The sequence below is a fragment of the Varanus komodoensis genome, unplaced genomic scaffold (assembly GCF_004798865.1).
Source record: "Varanus komodoensis strain SLA01 unplaced genomic scaffold, ASM479886v1 scaffold19, whole genome shotgun sequence".
Classification (NCBI taxonomy): Eukaryota; Metazoa; Chordata; class Lepidosauria; order Squamata; family Varanidae; genus Varanus; species Varanus komodoensis.
Genome location: NW_025335550.1, coordinates 8,190,493 through 8,215,493, shown reverse-complemented (window position 1 = coordinate 8,215,493; position 25,001 = coordinate 8,190,493). Strand labels below are relative to the sequence as shown.

Here is a 25,001-nt window from a genome sequence, read left to right as displayed (position 1 = left end):
AAAGATGGGATTTTTTTCTTTATTTATACCACTGGCATTTCATGTATGCAGTTTTATTTTCCCTTAAAACTTCTGTGTTTCAACATAAACATTCCATCAGGTTGTACAACAAAAAACTTTGCATTGCCCAATGCTTTAAATCTAAAAAAAGGAAAAGAGAAAGAGAAAGAGAGAAGAGAAAGAAGAAACCATCTTGATATAATAAACAGCAGAAAAACTAAAACAGTTAAATGCCCAAACTTGGCATTTCTATATAACATGTCAGGGAGAATCTGACAGGTACTTACACCTCCACTAATTCTCTTGCACCCTGCAGATACCGTGGTGGATTCTCCTGCACAAATGGAACTAACTCTTGTGCAACAGAGATGTGATGTTTCCCAGGGGATCCCTGTAGTCAATGGGAGCAGGTCTGCACAGACTCTACCGGCCTGCTTACTTCCAGAAATGATCGTGTTAGTTCATTCATTCCCAACTGCTATATCTCTGTTCGCCAGCAGGGGGCACTGTTTGCAGATTTTGGCAGGGTACGAGTGAATTGGTAGGTGCGTATGGGCCCCATTCGATTCTGCCCATTGATCTGAGCCAGTCTGTCCATTAACAACAAAAAAGTTGTGGAAAGTCACAAAGTGCATGAAGCCGATTGCTAATTTTAAGTCAAAGCATTCAAACATCAGAAAAGAACTTTAAAACAATCATTTTCATACAAGTTTATTTCCATGACTCCATCATGTTTCAACACTTAAGGCAAAATCCCCAGGCAACCGGTGCCTCCTACGTCAGACTTCCAGGGAATGGGAAAGATGGTGTGACTCACCGAAAGAGAGAGAGAGGTGCTTTGTTTTGGCAAATCTGAACCGAATACTGCCTGGTCCAGCTGCAACTTGGAGAGGACAAGGGCTAATTCAAAAGCTACGTTTAAAATTCTGAAATCTGACTTATGGGTTTTGCAAATATTCTGCAAGCTGATATCTCAGCCTGGAGCGTAAGGCCAGAGTCTGGGCTCTTGCGACCTGGGAAGGCTGTGACCAATGACCACACAGAGGGTGGCCAGGGATAAGCGCATCTTTGAGACATGCTGGTGCCATGTTTTAAGTCCGAAATGCAGAACTGCCCATGCCCATGAGTCATTCCTTTGAATCAGGGCCAGCTCTCTCTTCCTGGGATGAGGGGCAGTTGCAGAAACATATCGGAAAGGTGGAAGAGGCTATAAAGCATGGAATGGAGATTGGGGATGAAAAGAAATGTGAATTGTGTTTACAACTGAAACTATGGCTCTGACCATCTGAAGCACGCAAGACCTAGGTTCTTTGGCAATCTAGGTGTCCAACAGTGCGCTTACACGTTCTTAGAGAAGAATACTAGTTCCATTTCCTCAAATCTGAGAATCTTGGAAGTGTGGTGGAAGGGAGGGGGACTTGGGAGATCAAAATTCAGCTTTCGGATTGTTAGATGTTCTAAATTTGGGGATCCTGAGTCCAACTTTGGAATTTTCAGATCTGGAATGCAAGTACAGTTTCATTCTGGCTGCAAAAGTGAGACCTCTTGCAATTTGGTGGATTTCAGGTGGTCTTGAAATCCATGGAATTTCTTGAAATCCATGGAAGTTCAAGGAATTAAAAACTAAGTGACTAAGAAGTAAGTGACAATGTCCCCCATTCCGTGCGTTGTTTGACTGTGCCAGCCAGGCTTCCGACATTGAATCAAACACGTGGACGTTCTCATCCCTGCATATTAGATAACAAACATCTCAGGGAGATGGTTTGATCCAGGCTTTCTTCCTGACATGCTAGCTTTCTACATGTAGGGAAACTGCATTTATATGTGGACACATTCAGACTTCTGATAGCCTGAAAATGAGAACACCGGGCCACATCTCAGGTTACCTAAGGAAGTTTCTTCTGTGGTATTTCAAATGTCTTAAATTAATAAATGAAAAAATAAGAAGATGAAACGCCATCATGCGCCTGGTGCTCCTAACCCTAAATGCATCTCCTTAGAAGAAAATCCTGTGCATCCGACAGAAGGTGCTTCCAAGTAAATGCACTCCGTCATGTGTTCCAAGGAAGCATTTGTGTCAAGTAGTGAGTGGTACTTAGTGACTTGGAACCAGTACCAGACTGGCCCTTGAAATAGCATACAGATCTATCTCTATTCGGGGTAAGACAGAGGACTTTTACTATACATTTTTTTAAAAAAAAGTGTAAATGGTTGTCTTTGTTCTTAAGAGGTCTATAGCTCAGCAACCCAGCCAATCGGTTTTCACATTGCCAACTTTAACGATCTTTAAGCTCTGATCTTCCAATTTCAGATAGTACCAGTCCTTGAAGAAGTAGCTGTGACCTGTAGAGAGAAAACAAGTCTTCATATAGTTACATCTTCCTCCTCCTCATCCTCACTAAAGCAGTGGTCAGGGCTATCTCTGCAGTGAGGGCAGGTGGTAGGTGGCAGACGGTAGGAGAAGTTTTTAGCAACAAAGTCTTCTTCTACTGTTTCCCAGGCAGGGGAACGGACCTTACTTAAAATGTGTATCTCAGGACTGCTCCCCCCCCCACACCTCCATCTTTACCTTCAAGTGGGGGTGAGGAACGTCAGCCCAAGGACTCAATTCAAGTTTGGAGAAGTTCAGAGGGACCACATTTCAGTGGTGTGTGGGATGGTGTGGGCGTTAAGGTCAACCGTGACCTCTTTCCTAATACAGGGGGTTGTGGATAGGCTGCGCCATCTTGGATTTGCCTTGGGCAGCAAATGGCTTGTGCTTGCCCAGCAGTGGAAAGAGGAGACAGGCCTGGCTCAGTTTGTGCTTGAGTTGACCAGAGCCTGTTGAATGTTGCTTGGCCTGGACCAGTCCTGGAACATTGCAAAAGACTAGATTTTGTGATGCGTGGCTTTATATGGGGATGGGTGATGAAACCCCTTGAGAGAGCCATGTCTGAAGTACAGACATAAATCTGACGGACAGTCTTTGTTTTTGCTCGAACATTTCTGTGAACGATTCTGCTAGGAGACAGAAATTCTTTTGGAGCATTAAGTTACTGCAAAATGAGTTTTCCTCTGTTCTCTAGAACTCTTTCCCTTTTCTTCCCCCCTCCCTCTTTTCTATTTTCCATTTTTAATAAAGAGAAGATGGATATAAATTAAATGTGTAAATTTGATCTGCAGTCTTTCAGCCCCCACCCTCTTCTCCCATCCAGCAAACTCAGTTCAAGGGGTGTTTTGGTCCTTGGTATACCAATGAATGCAGTTTTCTTAACCACAATCTGTGCAGCATTAAAAGTGGTTTTGATTACTCTGCTCAAGACGAGTTATTTAGACAGCCTGGATAAGTTCAAGAAAGGTCATGCTTCCTAAATTTCCTTACAGTGGTGGGGCATTTTAATTGAAGAGAAAAGCTTGTCGCGGCTTCAGGCGGAAGGCCAAGCCGTCGGCCGCCTTGGTGACCGCTGCAGAAGAGAATGTCTCGAAGAATTCGTGCAGCAGAACAAACTATCCAATCCCAGAAAAACCAGCCCCTCCACTGACTGTAGGGATAGCAGGATGACTTACCGCTTCCGCTCACATCCAACACAGCATCTAAGTTGTCTGGAACGCCATTCCAAGCATCTGCAATTAATTTAGGGAAGCCCGGGTCCATTTTCTTCTTTACTTCATTGTACCTGTAAAAAAATCATACTGTGTCAAAAAAAAAAAAACACAAACAAACCTACATGCACACACACACACACGTAATGGTTACATTCTTCCTTAATGGCTACATTCTGGGACATTCCAACAAGCACATCAAAGAGTTTTAAGGAAGAACATATGAATCATTTACGGATACACAGCCTTCTGCAAACTAGTCCCTTCCAAATGTGCTGTATTGCAGTTCCCATCATCCCCAGCCAAACTGCCCAATGGCCATGTTCCACGTGACCATTCCTGGTTATTTATTATTTATTTAAGTGATTCCATTTCTATGCCACCCCAATAACCCAAAGTTTCTCTGGGTGGCTTTTACAATACTAGAAGATAAAAATATACACAATCTTTTATGTGATCAAGACAAAACATTATTGATCATATAAAAGATAAATCAATAAAATAATAAATCACCTCAAATAAAATATATTCACAATCGGTAGACACAACCTAGCAACCAAGCTGATGCCTTTTCAACAAATCGAAGTTTCTTTAAAACCGTCCCTGGTCATAAGTAACAACAGCCTTTGCAAAATTTGGCAGTTATCAAAGCTGCTTTCAATCCACTGCAAACAGGATATACCAATCATTTTGTATTCTCCTATGCAGGGAAAGCAAACTGGGCCTAAAACCCAAGGCTTAACGAGAATGAACAAACCCAGCACTGCAGCGCCGGAGCACTGGGTTGCATGCCACAGCCAGGAAGCCCTACCTCCAAAATTTGTCCCCCGCGAAAATGTAGGTCTTCTTGTTTTTGCTCCAGTTGAAAGCTGCGTTGACCCGCTGGACATCAGGAGGCAGCCCCAGACTGGTTAGTCTCTTTGGATACCCTCTTTCCAAGGTGCTGGCTGAATACACCCAATATTCATTCCCTGCAAGAATAAAGCATTAACCGTTAACAACACAGGTTGCACTTGGAAATGAGGTTGCCGGGAAGGGCTGCATCCTTCCTTGCCGCGAGGTTCTCGGCTATCATCTCCATTCAGCTGAAGAGGGAAGATGGCTTGGTATTAACAGAGACAGACCTTGCTGAACGGGGGGAAGCATTTGGGGGTGACTTGGTGGATAGTGCCATGATGGGTGGTTCTGTTGAATGAACCCAGTCCGAGTGGGCTTGTGCAGTTAAAGTCACATGCGTAGTTTGAGAAACAGAGAGAAGTCTGCTTCCTTCTAGGGAATCCTCTCTCAGGAACTACAAGTCCCAGAGTTCTTTGAGCATATCCAGGAAAGGAGGGAAGCTGGTGGGAGAACTGAAGCAGCAAAATACCCATCACATATTCAGACTGACTCTGGGAAACTCTCTTCCGTGCTTGAACGTTGATAGGACAGGGGAGTTCATAAAAGAACAAGCTGAGTGGCTTACACAGGGTTCCTCTGCCCAGTATTTTTTTTGAGGGGAGGGGTCCATCATCTGTTGCGCCATACTCACCCCATTTAGCAAGGGGGAGGGGCTCTCTCTATAGGATTTTTGGGCAGCTGGCATACAAAGGAACTGGGGGGGGGGTGCACACCATCAAGACTGCACACAACTAAGCCTAGGTTGAACACACACACGCCTGTCCATCAGTGAACGAATCCAATCTGATTATTTTCAAGCCAGCCCCAATTTGTTTCTTGTTATGGGTTACAGAAGTAGTTCTTACTCTGCTGAGATTGGAACACTCCACTGTTTTTGCTTGATAATACTTAAAACACCGAGGTTCCGCTTACCGGCCTTTTAGTAATTTGCCAGTTTGCATCGTTTGGGGATTCTTCTTATATTGGGCTAATTGAATTTCTTCTGAAAACAGTATTTAAATCTTTCTTCTTCCTACGGTCCCTGGGAATGGGGAGGGGGCTGCGGGTTAGGTTGTGATGCTTGGACACAGACAAATGAGATGTTTTGGCTGCATCCCGTTGATCATGTAATCCAAACTCAGCTGCCATTCAGCCATATGGAATTCATTATCAACCCTTTTCCCCTCTCAAAAAATTGTGCAGCAGCTTTGAGCCATATTATTGAACGCCCCCTCCACACACACACACACACATGCGCGCGCACACACACACGCGCGCACACACACACACTTTTGCTTCACAATGCCTGGAGATCTTTAGTCATACTGCAGCAGAGAACAACAAGCAGTTTTGATTTGTTTTGTCTTGTCGTGCCTTGATTTTGCTGGCTCAGCTCTTTATGCATCCAAAAACAACCTCCTAGCTTTGCTGGATTAAGCAAGGCAGTCGAAAAAAAGACATTTATGGAGTCACAAACACACACTCACACATAGCGTGTCAATGGGCGGGGGGGGGCGTTTTTGTCTGTCTTCCTCCACTCTTTCCCCACTCCATCCATAGAGAGCAGAGCTGTTCAATGGGCTGTTTGGAAGACAGAGAAAGGTTTTGAATTTTGGCAAGGAACTAAGAGGGATGGGATGAGGAAATGATTTCGGGTCATTTTAGAAAAAAGATGCCGGGTCTGAGTCGGCACATTTCCAAAGAAACAGCATGATTTGCAGACTAAAGAAAAATGCTTTTAAAATGCATATGTTTTGGGGGACCGTGGTGAGAAAGAGGCATTCTTTTGAAAAATGTCCACAGATCTTGCCACTGGGGTGCTTTAAAAGCAAGGGTGAGCAAATCTCTCAAATTTGGAAAGGCTTTGGGGGCATTCCCCAAAGGAAAGGGGGTCATAGGCCAACAGAGTTTGTAAAAGAGTTTCTAAAAGCTGAACTTTACAAGAAGCATTTCGGACCTTTAGAATGAGATAAAAACAGTGCAGAAGTTGGAAACCATCCACGAACCAGTGCTTAGGGAAAAAGGAGTGAAACCAAGGAAGGGGGATCCTCCATGAAGCCACGGAGGGCTGGATTTAATGCCCAGCTGGCCAGATCTCACTCGCACCTCTGCTTTTCCATGACTCGCACCTAGAGGAATGATTGAAAGGCTGGAACTAAAAACAGAGTAGTAATGCCATGTACATTTAGACCAGAGCTACCTGAAAAAAAGACGGTCTTCTCCTCTTGAGGGGCCTCATACACAGCATCAATTTTTTCTGGCACCTCCGACCAGAACGTAGCAACGAGCAGAGGGCCAGTGGGTCTGTTTCGTTGGTTCGCTGTCCTCCAGATGAATCTGGAGAGAAAAATGGCCCAGAGTTTACAATGAGCTGATTCATGGGCACATCTGTTTCTCATCAGCACTGCTAAAACTGCGGGCACGTGTGTGTGTGTGTGGGTGTGGGTGTACGCCCACAGATGCCCAGATGCGCGCGCACACACACACACACACACACAATTCTTCTGCAACATAAGCGTTGAACCTCAAGGGTCTACAAGGGTATATGCACCAAGAGCTGGCCATTGCTCTTTTCTTGGGGTGATATTTCTTTCCGACAGACATCTTCATCCGCTGTGCGCAGCCATTAACTGTTGATAACAACTTCTCCAGCACTCACATTAATCCGTAGCACAGAACAAAACTGTATTTGGTGCTCCAATTATCCCAGCAAATAAAGCCATTTACAAGGCACTTAAACCTTCCAGCCATTCGCATCACTGTGCGTTGAACAGATGGACGGTGCGTTTGGCAAATGGCAGCTTTTGTACTGGGCAGATTACTGTGGACGTTTATGATTGTCGCAACTAAAAAGATCAGATCTAATAATCATCTATCAAACAGCTTGGCTGTAAATGAAATCTGCAGCATTAAAACTGTTCATCAGAGGAATAACAGGGGCGATTTAATGACTGCATTTTATGTAGAGGCAGTGTCCCCTCCCGGTTTATGAGCACTGAAAAACCACAGTTTGATTGCAGTGGTAGGGCTTAGGGGAAGAAGGGACAGATGATTAACAAACACACTGTTGTGGGTTTCTCTCTCCTCTCTAGTCCTGCCAACCTCTGCTTGATGAAGAGGCCATTTTGTTCAAAGGACCAAAACAAAACTGACCAAGCGAGCAAGCAAGCAAACCCCAGCTTCCACCAGCTGGCTAATTTTGCAAGCAACAAGTTTTCTGCAAGCGTTATAATAAGAGGAGACGGCCATTTGGTCAATGTCAAGCAAACAGCCTGTCAGCATCAGGACCCTTTACCAGCATGATCCAGCTTGGGATTTTATGAAACTGGAGCTGGAGTTCAGGAAAGAGTGGAAGAGGAGAGAGAGTGTTATGGCCTGTAACTGGAGGAAGATCTGTGTCATCTTCCAGAGAATTGTGCACAGACTCTTCTGCACTCATCTGCCACGATCATTTACTGATTCGGTTTCTGCACTGCCCAGCTTGCAGATGACCTTGGGACAATTTGCAATCTTTACAAAATCAGAGAAAATAGCAGGACAATACTGAAATATTAATATTTGGGGAAAATTAAAGCACAAACCGGATGGTGAAAGCACCAGATTTGATGCTCAGTGTTTCCTGGAAGAGGAGATCTTAATCTGGCATCTACTAAATGCATGCACATCTCTGAGCACATCCATGGCGGAAAGGGCATTCCATGCGTGGGGATGTACCTCATAGAAGGCTGGGCAGAGCAGGGCCCTGGAGGCATGCACATTATTCTCACCACCCCATGGGCCCTTCCCATGGACCCTTCCCCAGGGGACAGAGGACCAGTCACTGCCTCTCAGCCCAGCCTATTTCACAGGGTTCTTGCAGCAAGGATAAGATTGAGAAAAGGACAAATATGTAAGCCAGCTTGAGTTCTTTGGAAGGAAAAAAGGTGGTATATACATATAATGATTGAATAAATAAATAAATTGGTGGGCCAGGTAGATGCCCTCTCATGCCAGTTTCAAGCAAATATATAGGAGAGGATGAGGTTCATAACTGTTATTGTATTGTATTGTACTGTATTTCTCCCACCATTTCCCTGCAAGGAACCCAAGGTGACTTACATGATCCTCTTCTCCATCATATCTTTACAACAACCCTGTGAGGTATGTCAGACTAAGAGTCAATGACAGGTCCAAAGTCCCCCAGCAAGCTTCATGGTCAAGTTGTGACTAGGACTCAGTTCTGTGTTTGTATTTTCCTTAGTTAATATACAGCACTTGTTTACACCTGCTAAGATAATCTTAGTCGTATATCACACTATTGTCACCTGATATTTGGCTAAAATGAGAAGAAGTTGTGGTCATCCAAAAGCAACTTCAAATGGAACTGCCTTAGAACAACAGGCTGATGGGAACTTTGTGCCCATCCAATCCTATTCTGAGCTAGAATTAGTTCAAGAGGACCATCTGAGCACTGCAGGGGAATTCAAGGAAACAGCATCCGAAAAGTCAACAGGGGAGAGCTTACTGGGCATGCCGCCATCAGCCGTGACTTTTGGGTGGCTTGAAACCTGGAAGTTTATTTCCTGAGTATGTTTGGACGGGTTATTGGGTTTCAGCCATAGCATCTTACATTTCTGCATGGCACAGAATCATTTCTGCATGGCACAGATTTCCAAACCATTGGACTAAATCTGGCCATTTTTTTAAATGCACATTTTTAAAAACGTCTGGGACAATTCAATAGCCAACATCCTTTCTGTTGTTACCATTTTCATATCAGTGGAACAGGGTTTTTCCATTTTTCAGAAATACTATTACAGATGTTGCTTTTAATGTCTTTGCAGCTGTTCCTGAACAAACAGAGAAATCTCTTGAAGTAGAGAAATTAAGGGTATAAGAGGAAGCTCTCAGACAATGGGGATTGATTCCCAGTGTCAAAGTTTGGCAATAAACAGCCAGAAAGAAATGAGCAGTACAACAAGCATAAATCATGAGTCAGCGGACTTTGCCAGGCCAAGTTCTTGCCTGAATGGAAAGTTTTTACAGTCTTTCTGGCACTGAGCAAGCCCTCCTTCTTCTCTCAAGCGCTTAGCAGCCTATTATGAGGTTTTCAATCAGGTCTTGTTTTCCTCCCTTGCTGTTTCTCTCAAATAGCTTTTAGTTGCGAGGGTCCCTCTCTGTCTCTGTTGCATGTCTTTATGTACATGACATTTAGAGTGTATGTTTTATTTATTTCATTTGTATACCACCTCGTAGCCAAAGATGTCTCGGTAGTTTGCAGAAGTTCATTAAAATGATGACAACAATGCAATAAAATAGCATAGATTCAAGAAATAAATCAACAAGTTTAAAACAGCTAAAACCAAATGATAAAAACAGACAACAGCTAAGAACAGCAAAAGAGTGACTCTGCAAAAAACCTGGGATGGAAAATCCCTTTAAGCTTCTGGGTGGCCATGTTAGTCCTTAAAGACCTGAGAGAAGAAGGACCTCTTAACCTGGCACTGAGGTTCAACATCAACTAGGCTGCAGTGAGATTGTTCCATAGGTGAGGGGTCACCATCGTGAAAGCCCTTCTCCTTGTTGCCACTCTTCTCACATCTCTCAGAGCTGGCACTCATAAGAAGGTCCAGAGGTTGACCATCTTTCATAAACTGCCCAACAGGTTTTGTTTATTAGGCAGTATAAAATTTATGAGACCTGGTTCCTCCTTCTGGGCTAGTCATCACAGTAGAATTATATACCCCCCTGCTGCCTTCCCATCGTCTTCCCAAATTTGCTCCTATCTTTGTCTCAACCTTCTCAAGGCCTTCATCTTCTTGTCCTGAGATTTGGTCACTACCATTGACCTTTCACTGACCATCTTCTCTATCTCCGGGGCTTTGCAATCTCAGTTTCAGCATTCAGGGCTGGCATATGAAGAGGGAATCCCAGGTTTTGGAAGATGCCCTCCAGGGGTACCCTGTCTCAGTAAGCTGATCTTCCTACCAGCATGGCTACTGGTGGTGCTGTCCCTTCCCCACAGCTTGCTTGCCAGGGAAAGAGCTAATCAGCAAATAGGCGGTGGCATCCACCTTCACACCAAGATCGAGAAGGTGAGCAAGCAGGTTGCAAAGGAGAACAGAAGGAGCAGGTCCAGAAAACTGTTGTTAGTGGTGTGGACCTCTGGAAGAACCCAACCCAGCTGACCCTTGATGCTGGCTCTGGGCATGGGACTTCCCTGGACTATAGCATCCATCTCCAAGCTTCCCGTGCCATGATAGGCCTATCCTAGCATGTTTTGAGTATTTCCCTGAAGTTGCAGATTATTTCTAAAGGTGAGGAATCTTGTGTACTATTTCTCTTCTCTTCATGGAGGAATCCTAAAGAAACTTCCAAGGAACCACTGGAGCTCCCCCTATCAGAGCATGAAGGCCATCCTTAGCCCATCCATATTTGTGAGTATGAGCATCACCTTGGCATCATCTTTCAGTTTTTGCTTAATGCCAAAGAATTGATCTACACTGTTCAAATCGCTCTCACTTACCGGTCTTTGAAATAGAAGATTTCCCCTCGGATTTGAGCCACAGCATCAAAGACAATGTCTTGGCCGCAGAGCTCAGGGGTGACTGGTCCAAGTGTAGGGCTTGGACCCGGGCCAGTGTCAGTGGATCCCCCTGTAAACAGAGGAAAGCTTGATCATGTGTGGTGCCATCATATTAGAAGCCAGCCAAAGAACAAATCTCACAGTGCCTCCCTTCAAAGGTACTTCTGCTAGAACTAAGAGGAAATATCTGAGAAAAGTAACCTAGAAAAGTGAAAGGAGAGGCAAGAGGGAATCATTAATGAATTGTATGGATTTCTTAGACATCTTTCTCTGGAAGGAAGGCAAAGCAACTTGCAGCAACTCAGGCACAATTTAGAGCAGCTGAAACAATCATCTGCTAAATACGCACGTTGGATAAAATAAGGGTGTAGAACCTTCCTCTGATAGGGGGCTAGGCTGACCTTTAGCAGCCCATCTGCAGGCTGGATGGTCAGTGGCTGTGTCCCCAGCCACTTATATCATCAGACCTCATCCACAAGCCCTACCCCTGGTATCATGCCAGGCTGCGTGGCCAGATTGGAGAATCTTGTAGGCCAGAATGGGCCTGTGGACTTTGGGTTCTGTACTCACCCCATAAAACAATTAATTATTAATGATAACCATAAGCCATTCTGCTAAACAGCCCTTTGACCCTGAGATCTGATGTGCTGTCATAGTTATAGTGTTGAACAGGTCTTTAGAAGATCTGGGTTCTCCTCCCATTGGCCTCATTGGCCAGGCACTTACTCTCAGTCCAACCTCAGAACTCTTGTGAGGATAAAATGTTGGTGAAGGAGAATTGTGTAGCCACCACGGGTTCCTTGCCAGTGGGAAAAAAGTTGGGATATAAATATATTAGTACATGCCTGAGAATGGAGGCAGATTTGAGCCTGGTACCCAAAGATGGCAAAGTTGCACCAGATGGACATTGCTAGGCAAGGGCATTCCATAATGGCCACATTGATCTTCCACTAGTTGCGTTGTTTAGTTGGCCACAACTAATATTGATGTGGCTTCAGCCCAAATGTGTCAGCTGTGCTTTGGATGAATGGAAAGCATTACCGTAAAGTTCCTGGATTCCTCTGATATCATCCTGGGAAAGTCGGAAGTGCTTGGTGTAGGTATAGATAGGAGCCATGAGTGCTCCAGGATCTTCAGAATGTTCTAGTCCCATAGCATGTCCAAATTCATGAGCAGCAACCAAGAAAAGACTGTAGCCTGGAAGAAAAGAAAACTTTTATCGCCCCAGAATGCATTCTCAGGAATAGCATCATGACTGATCAATTGGTTGACCTATGCAAAAGAGGTATGACCATAATATGGACAAATTTTAGTTCATAACTCTGCCATTTCAACCTTTTCGAGGAAAGAAAAAAACACTATGCGAAAGTCTGAAAAGAAACCAATAATTGGTGGTTGGGAATAGTGGGTGAGGCCTGAAGAAGGAGGTGTAGATATGGATGGGAGCCATCCAAGGTTCAATAACCCAGCTCTAGCAATTACACTGCACTGTTTCTTTAGTTTCACAGATTAATCTTGAGAGTAAACTCTTCACAGGGTGGCCGGGTTTAGCAACATGTAGGACATTTCATGAGTTGAAAATGTTTGCCTTCCTGTTCCACATTTGACGCATTGGAGGCTATGTGGTTTTGTGTTGTTTAGCAAGGAATGCTACAGACTTTGATGTCCTAAATGATATTTCTGAGAATAAGGGAAATGTGCAATCGAAATGTTTTGATTCACCAAGGACAAACTTAATCACGGTCTGTTTTGCAAGCTTTCCAAAAAAAGAAAATGATTAAGCCAAGGGAAAGCTGTATGAATTGCATCCTTTTAAAGAAGCGGAAGCTTCCTCCACTCCTGCCCTGTGATTTGCTCACTAAAGGTAATGGGTCTCTAAAATGGGACAAGCTTGGTCACAAAGACCAGAGTTGGGCTTTATATGCCCTCTTTTCTCCTCTTCCATGCAACCATGGAATGTGGTTGGTGGTTGGACTGCTAGGAGAACCTCTGTAGGACAGATTGGGACATCCATCCAATGGCCTGGATTTGGCCCTCAAACCTGGGGTTCAGCATCCCTGTCCTCACAAGACATTGTTTGCTTCAATCTACAGATAATCACACGAATTCACATCAAGCATGACTTAATTAAGGCATTGCATCCGGTACTTTTAACAGGATTCCTCTGTATGAAATATTGTTTTAGCTATTGAATTGTTTTTCAACTTGGAAAAACATTAAACTGTTTTATATTTAATGAGTTTGAAGTTTACACTGCTCAAAAATATAGGGCTGTTTTCTTGTACTAGGATCTGTTCTAAACCTGCTTTAGGGGGTGTTGGAAACCATGCAGAGAGTTTGGGTTATTGGCCAGTGCAGAAACGAAGTAAGTAACGAAAGTAAATAGAAGTGTGGCATATACAGCAGCCTTTCCAAATAGATGCCCTCTCTGGGTGTGTTGAACTACAACTTCTGTCGTCTTCAGTCATGCTGGGTGGGGAGATAACAGCATTCCTCTTGAAGACTCCCAGAGAAGCCAAATCTTGGCACGTACTCTTGGCACGTACTCAATTAATTCCTCTATGAGAAAAAGGAGTACCTTGGTCTGGACAAAATCCCCACTTGCGGTCTTCATCATAGTTGCTGGTTGTGGAGCACCACATCTTCCCGTCCTGACGACCGGAGCTGGTGCAGGAGTCATACTTATTTCCCAGGAATGTGAAAGGAAAAACACAGGGCTGACCTTCTGAATTTCCACCAACTGTTGACATGGCTGTGGGAGAAAATTGGGCAGAGGTGTTCTGAGCAGGTTCTTACTCTGCACCTCCACATTCTGTTCTTTGACAGGCTTGTAGATGCAGCCTGCCCTAGATCCAACTTTTCTGGAGTTCCATTTTAACCAGAAGAATCTCTAAACATTAATTCGGGAATCGGGACATGCAGCACTTAGTTCCTTTCTTTCACGTTCATTTTTCCTTATGAATGTCTATACAGTCACTGACAAAAGACTTCAGAAGCACTCTCTTGGAGGGGCTGTATGTAAGATTACAGTTTGAGCCATTGTTTAACCAATGGATATCTGTTCTCCCGGTCAGATTTGGCCTTGGGTCTGTCTACATGCTCCTACTGGGTTCCCAAATGGCCACATGCTTCTCCCTGACTGAACATCTTTTCCTGCCACATCAATTCTTCCCTGGCAAACTGGCTTTTGTGTACTTGGCTCCAGAAGGCTGAAATGCCTCTCTTAAGGCTTGGCAATGGGCAAAAAGAGCTCTAGTTAGCACTTCTATGCATGGTTAGACAGAAGAAGGCCTTACAACTTTCTACTTTCTCCATCCAGGTAGAATTCTTTTCTGTCTAAACCTGCGTACAAACTTCTGGCATTTTCCAGAAGTTTAATCCCACCCCTTTTGCCTGAAAAGTTGTTCTGAAATTGCATCTGGTCCTTGGGCAGAAAGAAGTCCCCACTCATGGGGTTTAATTTCCAGTGGTTGTGGGGAAATGCGTAGGGTCAGAGGAAGATGCATGGCAGCCTGAGGAGCGCTGGAAGTCTGGATTGGGATCCCAGGTAGGTTCAATTCCCCCCTTGAACTGGGTTCCCCAAGCCCAGTATAACATTTGTAAAGGGGGAACAATAATCAAACACTGGGCCAGTCATCCCAGAAGAAACTTCTGGTGATGTGGACCTTGAATTCTAGGGAGAAGTTGCCATGCAGAAATTATCTAAGCATTCCTAATTATCAGAATATAGGCTTGCTTGGATGCCCACCATCAAGCCCTCCTCTACCATTTACTGGGTACAGAAGTCTCTTAAGCAGTAAACCTCATAGCAAGCATAAAACTACCAAGCGCTGTAAAATATCTACAAATGCAAGGTATCTACAGGGTTGAGGTTTGGGTACAGATGCTAGCTAGCATTCTATGTCCTGTTCAGGCATGGATATTTATCCCTTGGTGCTGACTGTATAGCACCACAGTGTCCTGAAGTATGGAGAAATCATTATGGCTTCCTTCCTTCTCTGTGTCCGGAGAGACTATGTTTTTATCATCCTCTGGATGATAAAAATTTGGAAGGGAATCTTGCTTTCATTCAAAAAACTCCTACATGTTCAACATTTAGTTGAGTTACTCCACCTGTCTCTGGACAGAATCCAAATTTCTTATCGCGGTCATAATCTTCAGTGGTTCCACACCACCTGTATCCATCTTGTCTTCCTTCCGTTGTACAACTGTCGTAAGTGTTACCTTGAAATTTGAAGGGGAACTTGCATGGCTGCCCATCCGAATTTCCACCCATCGTGAAAAGTGCTGCAGAGGAAGTAAGAACAGCAGTTCCATACTGGGAAAACGTCATTGGTGCCCTGGTCTGGTGTTACCACACTCTTTATGTGATCATTAAGATGCCATGAGACCATATTCTCTTGCACGTACCAGCCTGTCCATACATTAAGAACATGGTCATTCAACTTACACTCATGGGGGCAGAATCCATATTTGCCATCTGTATCAAAGTTGTATGTTGTCGAACACCAAAGGAAACCGTCGCTACGTCCTGAGTCTGTGCAGCTGTTGTATTCTTTGTCATTGAACAGAAATGGGAATTTGCAGAATTCGCCGTCTGCATTGCCGTATTTCACCCTAACAACTTGAAAGAGAAGAAAGGAGAATGCATCAATAGCACCTGGAATGTGCATCTAGAAGTTTCTATACATGAGACTTCCAGGGGACTGTTACTCTAATGTAATAGCATTCATATTTTTTTCAATGTCAATTAAAATCCGAGCATTGCACAAGCAACTTTTCTTTTCCTGCTGTTCTGCTACATAACCTCTAGATGGCACTGTGGTTCACTAGAATAGCACATGTACACAAAAAGAAACCACACTTCCATTTGCATTCACAACAAAATGCCCCATTTTCCCTGCTCTAAAAACAAACCAAATCAAAATGAATCAAAGAGACACGCGGCCAAATGAAATAAAATGAGATAAGATGAAAAGCATTGGTTAGACTCAGAAGCAAAATCAGAATGTCATGATGCAATTGCCTTCTATAGGAAAGCCTTAGTTTTTATCTGCAGGATTTCTAGATCTGGCATTTCTAGATTTGCAGGATTTCTAGATCCTTAGTTTTTATCTGCAGGATTTCTAGATCTGGAATTTCTAGATTTGCAGGATTTCTAGATCTTTAGTTTTTATCTGCAGGATTTCTAGATCTGTGGTCTCTCGTGGCTTGAATTGCGATGAACTGCCCAAGGAACGGCATCTACTGGGTGATCAAAAAATAAATGAAATAAAGTGCTGTTCCCTTGGGCAAGCAGGAGGCCGAATCTGTTTCCCAGGTGTATCCACGACTGGTGCATTGGAGCCCTGGATGATGCCTACCCTGTCCTTCTCCCAAAGTCCAAAGCTCGTCATCGTCAAAGTGGGAGTCTCCTCCAACCCCCGGCCCGGGTGCAAAGGCATGTGCAAGAAGCCCATCCTTGCCATCAAACGGATATCCATCACCGTGCTCTGTGGAAGGAAAGGCCAAGGAAATCTGTTAGAGAAACGTCACAGCTCAGCAACAGAATTTGACCAGTCTTCTCATTATTCTCTCGTGTCCATGGATCCTGCGGACTGTGCTCTCTGGAACTGAGGAGTGGGGATCTCTAACTATTTACACTTTCTAGGATTCAGCAAGTTAACGTTTCCGGGACTATGTGTAGGGAAACCATTACAGTTACAACGACATAAGAAAGGGATGGTTGTAGTGTAGCTACTGTCCTGCTTCTAGTCCCAGAGCACACCATCTCATACATATTTGCACAAAATTAAGTTCCATTCGATTTAACAGGGCTGATTCCCAGATGAGTTCATCTATGAATAGGAATTATTCTATCAACCACTCTTCTGTTTTTTCTTTTGCTCTTCACTTTCCATGCTGACATTACAAAAGCCCTGTTGGTAACAAGACCTCCACAGCAATGCCTTTGCAGTGTGTCTGGATGACTTGTAAGCCTTGTTGAATCTTCTGTCTGCCTGCAACCGAAATCGCCTGACATTCAGCCCCAATTTCCCACATATATGTAGACAAGAACAACCCAGAAGCAAAGTTAAATAGGTGGAAGGCCTATCAAATAATGGTCATGTAGCTCATTAATTGTAGATTGAGACCAGGTGCAGACAATATAACTCCCCATTCCAGGGCTGAGTGTGGGTTGTCACTGAACCAGGGTCAGATTCCTGGTGAATTCTCACAAATGTAAGGGAAGCTCAGCAGGGACTCGGACTGAGGGCCATTGCAAAGCCAGTCAGAGTCTGGGGAACCCAGCCCAGAGAATCCATTGGATTCCTACCTCCAGATGGACTCTTCTCGCATCCCTCTTAGCAAAGGCCTGAAATTACAATAACTGTTGGAAATACAGCTTCAACTTTTCCTTTCAGCAAAGAGAAAAATGGGAAAATTCAAGAAAAAGGGAGCTTAAAAAAATCTAAACCTCTCATGGCAAATATCAGAACCATCAGGGAATTCCACTTTGTCTGTATTCTTTCAGTTTTTCCTCCCTGGACAGCCACAACCATTGAATCAGTCCTTCTCTCAGCCAATCCCACCTCACTGGGTTAAGATAAAATATGTGTCCATGTGCATGCAGTTGGCACAGGGGTGCATGTATGCATCTGTAATCTTTGTTTTGGAAACTTCAACTGTTTTATGCTGCTTGGATGTGTGTGTGTATTAAGAAAAAGGCTTGGTTAAACCAATGTTGCAGCTATGCAGAGTTTTGTTCCACCCAAAGATCTTCAGCATCATGTTTGCCCTCTTTTGCTTCTTCCCTTCTCCCCAACATTTTTGGCCCCCTTCATCTGATATTCAGGGTCTCCCCGCATCTCAGTACTTATGAATAAGCCTTTTGCATCTGTTGACCCAAGTTGTTCTAAGTCTCTGGCTTCTTCTAGAGGTGGTGGCCAGTTCTTGGCCACTCCTGTTTTTTTCACCGAAAGTTTTTCCTGGAAAAGCAAACAGGTTGGCAGGGGCATAACCTTGTCATTCATCGCTTCCTCACCACTGGCCTGGCCATCAACATTGCCTGTGGGAACTTTCGCCTCACTGAGGGCCTTCTTGGTTTGATGCGGTGCCACTCAAACCAAACCCCAGTTACGCAAACCTAGACCTCCGCCTGGATATGTGGACATTGTTAGGTTAAGGCCACCAAATGCTCCACTAGGAAAGCGAGAGCTCGGAATAGCAGCCCAGCCTTATCTAGAATTACCAACTTGGACTAACATCACAAATAATGTGATTATTATGACATGGTTCATTTTGTGGTTGTCTGGTGGGGAGATTCATTTTGCTTTCAGGTTGATCAAAAGAAAAACAGAGTTTAGGAATAAAAATGGTTTGTGCCAGAAATAACCTCAATATACACCCCAAACTTCTGGGCTTGTCTACTATACTCATACCAAACAATCGGGCTTTGTCTTTCCCAGTCTAGGGATGGAAGAATCTTTGCAATCTTTCTCAGTGCCCATTTTTCCAGTTTTAAGCACATTTCAGTTTGAACTTGGAGAATTTTTCTGTTCCCATGATAATCCACAAGCATTTTTGTACGCTTCTACTCAGACGTGTGTATATGCATTATGCATGTTTTTTTTGCTAATGTATACATTTGGACTAACATTTTAACACAATGCATGTTAATATCATATCCCCTAAAATATACATTTCAGTATGACTGTTTGGATTGGTGAACTCCATATGACATTCACACGTTAGTAAACAGAATATTAAAAAATGCGTTTTGTTAGGGAAACCGCTTCCAAAAATCTTATACAGTAACAAAACTGAATACAGAAGGTGTTAGCAGAAATGTGCCTATAAAATGCAATAGATTTCCATGTGAACTTAAAAAAGAATCTGTGCTTGGGATGAATTGAGCTTCAGACTGGAAAAGAAACTGAGAGAAACCAAATTGAGAGGAAACCAATTTGCACAGGGAATCCCATGCATGCCAACAAAGAAGGACTGGGAAAGCCATGATACAGGGATGCTGCTGCTGATGATAATGATGATATTATTATGTTTATTATTGTTGGTGTTATTATTAGATATCTACCCCATCGTCCAAAATTGATCATGATGTCTGCTTCTCCATCATGAATTCGGGAGAATTCCAGTGGTGTGACATCACTCCAGACTTTGAAGGCTCGTGCAAATGCATCATCCACCGTTTCAGAGTCCAGGTCTGGAGTGTAGCCTAAAATCCTTCACCATCAAAGCAAGACCCCCCCCCCCCGCAAATAAAAAGAAAGAAAAGCAGAGGAGAAAAATACAGAGAAAGGTTAATAGACCATTAACAGCTTGCTTGGATAGCAAAGAACTGCTGAGTCTGTGTGAGGTTTGCACCATTTTGTTCTAGGCCTTTAATGCATGCACTAGAAGAAGGGAGCATAAACAGAAGTGCAGGGATGTATCCTGTGCCAAACTTTGGTCCATCCAGCATACTTCATTGATGGGCAGCAAAGGGTAATGCCAGGGTTTCTGAGTGGGGTCTTCCCAGCCCAACCTGGAGGTTCTGTTGATGGAAACTGGGAGCTTCTGCATGCAGAGAAGATGTTCTACTCTGAGCTCCCAGGAAGAGCATGCAAGAAACTTTGGAAACCACTTCATAATGGATCCAATCCTTGGTCCCTCTAGAATAGTATTGTAGACAACACAGGCAGTGGCACTGGGGGTTTTCAGGAGGCATTTTACTCCTGAACAAGGCTGTTGTGCTTTGACAAGTATTTAGTGGAGGAAAACTGTGGAGGCCATTACATGAAACAAGAGGCTGTCTCGGTGTACATCTTTTAGATGCCAGCATCTTACCGATATTTCTAAAGTTAGTTTTCCCCTTACCTTTTCCTTTTAAAGCCAACATTTGAAATATGCCAGGCAGATGCATTCTGGGAGTGTCTGAGGAGCCTGCTGTTTGCAAGTATGTGTTAATTATTAATATTTTCCTATCACCTTACTAGCTAAAAAGCAGCCAACATGATGCACCAGTATTAAAAGCTCTAGTGGTGTTTGGGAGCGAACCCTGGTGTGCTAAATGCCTGTCTCCCCCATGTGCGAAGGGGGAACCCACATACCCCAAAGCACATCTGTACACGCCTGCAGTTCCCAATTGGTATGTGTTCCCAAGGTCTTTCCTGCGCCCCACAACCTCTGAACAGCCCAAGTCTCCTTCTGGGCATGAAAAGAAGGTCTGTACCATCCCCAGCAGGGGGACTTGTCCCCCCTGCCTCTGCAGCAGCACCCAATCTTGGTGATCAGCTTAGCGGCACGGAAGCAGCAAAAGGCCCCCTTACACCACCAGTAGGGAATTGGCCCTGGGTGCCTAGACGTTGCTCACACCTACACTCGTGCCTTTAGATGCATATGGAAGGCCTTCTTGATAAGGGGCGCTTTTTCAGAGCTCCATTAGGCCAGCCGCTGTATGTCTCAGATCACAGGTAACACAAGCCCTGACCATTGGCCACGCTGGATGGGATGGATGGGAGATACAGAGCAAAACCCAAGATTGCTGCATGGAGCATGTTCTTCTCATCCCTGTTCGCCCTATCTTCTTCTCAACGCCACACAGAGCCCTTCAACCATTTTATCTTCCTTTGGTGGTGGTGGGGGGGGGGGATGTTTACAAGCTTGCCCTATGATTCATCCTGGATTCATCTGTTTCTGCAAAGTCAGAGAAGCAAAAAAGACGTCTCTCTCCATCTCTCCCTGGAAAGGATATTGCAAGATGCTTTAATAAAAACGGCAGCAAAGCACAAAGCTGTGCTCTATCTGCGGTTTCCTGCAGGGACATTCCACTGGTATTCAGTGGGGCTCACTCCCAATGAACAAGCAACATCAGGCACTTCTTTGTTTATTGATTTGTCCATGTGTCCTTGCTGTGGCCAACACCATCCTCTGTGGGAAACCTAGATGCACACCGGCTCTTGATGCTGAGCCACGGGGCTTAAACAGACATGGAAATCATTAAGAGAGCCCCGCTGCATTTTGTCTGCTTAAGACTTCTTCAACCAGACTTTAATGGGCGATGAAGTGCTGGTTAAAATATGTGCTGCCCAGATCACACTGTAATTTCTGGTCTGCTCTGTTTCAGCAGACATACCATGGCTGTGGGGTTAATATATTTTCTCCAGCTTCAAGTGCCAGATCTAAATTTTTAAAAAGAGAGAGGCAGACACTTTGGAGCCTGTGGTGTTTTGTTCCATGGAGCTTAAGAGAGTAGCAGTGTTTTGAAGGGAGGCATGGCGATTATTCTTTTAGAAGTCACAACATTATGGAAGAAGAGGGCATCCCTTGAAGGGAAGAGGTGGCCTTTTTCATAAGCAGCATTGCGTGCAAACAGTCCTGCAGCTTCACTAAGCTTGGAGCATCCGAAAGCCTTGAAATGTTGATCTGGGGATCCTACAGCAGGCTCGTGACTTGCTTTGTCCAAGACAAAAGGTTACAGATTCAGAGCAATCCCACCCTGCTCAATCTTACATGTACATTTTATTTCTCCCTCCTCCTCCCTGCCCACTCTCTCATTTCTTTTGACCCCATTTCCAAAGGAAAGTGAACATCAAACATCTGGAAAGTTGAAAGTTCTACTAGAACATAAATGGCTTCCTTCTTGGGGCAACCAGCCTAGACAGAAGTTTGTGCCAGATGGTACATACCTGTAGGTGACAAGATTTTTCTCCCATTTTGGTTTTCTAGGGAAAAAATTATAATTGGCTACATCTGGATTACCACAACGTGGCTTCTTCATTGTTTCTATGGTGTTTTGGTCCAGTTCTCCTGTCTCGGTAAGCCCAAAGAATTTCTGCATTTTCTTCAAAGTGTCTTTTAGCACAAACAGGTTGCACTTGTCTTTGGGACAGCCATAGTACTTGTTCAGGTATTGCTTTAAGGAAGAAGAAAAAACACAATTACCACTGGTGGTTTTCATTGGTTAAGCCTGGAAGCTTCCCTGACAACATGTGGTAAACATGAATCCTTGCATTCCGGGGACAGGAACTTTTGCCAATGAGAAGATCCCTAGCCATGCCTAGCTGGGACTAGGGATGTGTGAGGAAGCCATTCTGGGGGTGGGAATCTCATGGGTTCCCTGGGCATGGCTCCTTGGAATCTAGTCCACTTTGTCATGGGTCTGAGTCCAAGCTCCAGGTGGGTGCGTCCATCGTCCATCCTATGTACCAGATGCAGCAGCCTTTGCTTGAGCTGCTCCACATGACATGGGAGGAGGTTACCAGTTGTGCAACCTCCATTCATGGCCCTCTTGAGGGACATTTTCCACCAGGTTTTATCAGTGGTAACAGGTAGGTTTTCCGTGGGCAGGGTGCCAATCCTTTTACAGCCAGAGAACCATATCTGACTCCAGAAAAATTCTCAGGAGCCCAGTTCTGGTGGTGGGTAGCACCCAAAGCCATCACTGATGGATGAAATGGAGCAGCCTACTGTAGCTTAAAGTTCTTCCTGCCAAGAATGAACCCTTAGGGGAGGCATTCCAACATTTCAGAATGGGAGAAAACTGCATAAAACTGGGAAAAGCACACGTGAACAGTGGTTAGCAGTGGTGCCAGGAAAGGGAGTATGGCCATACGAGATACCAGAGACAAGGCCAGGTTTGGCCTGCAGGTCTAAGGTTCAACAGCTATTCTTTGTGGTTAGGATGAGACTGGGAGACAGAGTTCCCCATATCCTATATTCTCCATGCATGCCTAATTTTGATAAGCAGGACCTCTTCCAGCCTGTTGGCTGAATTCCATTTTAGAGAACTTCTTGAAGTCTGCATCCCAGTGGTGACTGGGATGGGAAAAGGGAGGGAAAAGGAGGAAGGGAAAAGGAGGAAGGGCCAAAGTCCAAAAAGGAAGGGCACAAACACTGGCATCCCATGTCGCAAAGCTGCCAGTGAGTGAGAATTAGGTGAAGCATTTCAGTATTGGGTGAGAGGAACAGCACCGTCAGCACTCAGGAATTCCAAAGGAACCGTGTTCGTGCAAAAGGTGGTGAGGCAATCTGGGAAAGCTTGGAGAGCCAGACTGGAGACTCAGATGAATCGGGTTTGGCCCAAGTTTCAACATCCTGGCTCTGTGCAAAGAGCTCTCCATGCAAATATGTTCTTCAACTCAGCCTGTGTAGCTCAGGAAGGCACAGAACCCCACGACTCCACCAGACATTGAAACAATGTCCACAAAGGTCTTTTTCTGGCCCATCATTCCATCTTCCTAAAGGGTTCAGCCAATGAGGAACAACTCAGCCAGCTTCTCTGTTGGGACACCTTGGATCCTGGGTGGTAGACCTGCTGTGCAGCCACGCGATGTTTAGCCGGTGATGAGTGACCTCAGTTTCTTTGGGGCCGTCAGTCATTCTTCAGATGGTCATGAAGGGAAAGGAAGTCTACTTGAACTGTGCAGTCCATAGAGTGTGAGCCTAAACATTTTTACTCACCAGCAAGCATAGTAAATATCCTAAATGTACAGGATGTTCCAGCTCCATTACAATACTCTGCACAGTTACCTGAGAGTAAGTCCCACTGATCACAGTAAGGCTTGCTTCTGAGTAAACACGGATAAGTGTGAGTGCATAAATATCTTAATTTCTTTTAAACATGTCTTTTTTCTATAGTGTTGCTTTTTTGCAATGAAATACTGTGTCAATAGCTACCTTTCTTTCTAAATCTGGCTATGAGATCTAACTTTTTTTTCATTCCTCCATGCTCTTCCAGTAAACCTCAGATATGGCCAGAAAACAGTTCTGGAATAGTTTTCTGGGACAGATTTTATTTCAAGCACATACTAGTCATTATGCCTACTAGAGAATGAAGCCAACTTTAAGCAGTAATTGCCCTATACTTAAGTGATGCCTCATAAACAGTGGGGAGATAAGTGGGGAGAAGGGAAGGGAAGGGAAGGGAAGGGAAGGGAAGGGAAGGGAAGGGAAGGGAAGGGAAGGGAAGGGAAGGGAAGCATCGATATTCATGGGGACATGTTATGCAAGATCTCAAAAAACAAATGCCTCCCCCCAAAAAAATCCTAGGTGATTGTAATTTGAACTACAACTTTTCACCATCCACTTAATCTTCTGAACTTTCTGTGAAAGACCCAGTGATTTGAAGAACTTGGGGTATGTTGCCCTCTGCAAGATGTGTTCCACTTGCAGTAGGTCCACCCTTACAATTTTAGGGTATCTCCACCTCCCCGCACACACACACCCCACAACAGAGGTTCTCCTGATTCTCTGGGACACACTTTCAGGGGGCTGGAGGAGCTGCTGTGGGAAGGAAGGGACAAGGAGCTCGATTAGAAATTGAACCCCTTGTTAGTAAACACGAGGCAGACCTTTGGAAACTGCATTTTTCTGGTCTGGCTGTAACAGTTTTACAAGGGAAAACAGAGTCTGGTTGAACATCTGAAAGCTACTAATCTTGCCAGCTGGTTTCCCCCATCCAGGAATTCTGGAAACAGACAATGTGTTATTGTCCCAGATTCAGCAGTTAAATGCATGAGAGATTGCAGAATGTTTTTTCAGAGGGAATCGTAGGGGCTGTAAGGATGGAAGAGGAAGAAAGCAAGTGAAGAAACACCTTACCAATGCCAGTTCTTTGTCTGATTTGGGAGAACTGTCACCTGGAAACTTAATTATGGGTGATGGTATCAGTTCTTTTCCTGCTGCTTCTTCTGGAAGCCTCACGGATGGTGGTGGAGGAGCTGAAGTTGGGTGAAGAATGGAGAGTTGGATCAGTAGGATTTTGAAAAGGCAACCCACAAAGCTGGAGGAAATGTGTGTCTTCATCCTGCTCAGTTTTCCTAGAATGTCTCCTATGCCTCTTCTTCGTAAGGAGCTTTTGTTTGATTACTGAATTGAGTTGTAAAGTCCCATCCGTTGCTTCTCAGCACATCCTCACTTTTCAGAGGGCTTCTCTTTTCCTTGCTCCAGCAGTTCCTTTGTATGCCTGAAACATCCAGTCTCCAAGCCACTGCAAGAG

General features: G+C 44.4%; 1 protein-coding gene across 1 annotated transcript; it reads right to left on the bottom strand.

The window, feature by feature from the left end:
- On the bottom strand, window positions 1–25,001 carry MMP2 (matrix metallopeptidase 2). Its single transcript, XM_044427923.1, has 13 exons — window positions 24,605–25,001; window positions 21,691–21,917; window positions 19,098–19,246; window positions 16,387–16,515; window positions 15,474–15,647; window positions 15,137–15,310; window positions 13,602–13,775; window positions 12,065–12,220; window positions 10,964–11,093; window positions 6,659–6,795; window positions 4,394–4,553; window positions 3,547–3,656; window positions 1–2,343 (listed from the first exon to the last, which is right to left on the bottom strand). Exons 1-13 carry the CDS (start codon window positions 24,806–24,808, stop codon window positions 2,240–2,242), a joined length of 2,028 nt encoding a protein of 675 aa, XP_044283858.1. The 5' UTR covers window positions 24,809–25,001; the 3' UTR covers window positions 1–2,239.

Excerpts from the sequence above, each read along its gene's own strand:
- MMP2 (XM_044427923.1), bottom strand. The coding sequence starts at position 24,808 with ATGAAGACACACATTTCCTCCAGCTTTGTGGGTTGCCTTTTCAAAATC. Across the intron at positions 6,796-10,963 it reads ATCTTCTATTTCAAAGACCG|ATTCATCTGGAGGACAGCGA; the intron begins GTAAGTGAGAGC and ends TTTTCTCTCCAG. Across the intron at positions 4,554-6,658 it reads GAAGACCGTCTTTTTTTCAG|GGAATGAATATTGGGTGTAT; the intron begins GTAGCTCTGGTC and ends TTATTCTTGCAG.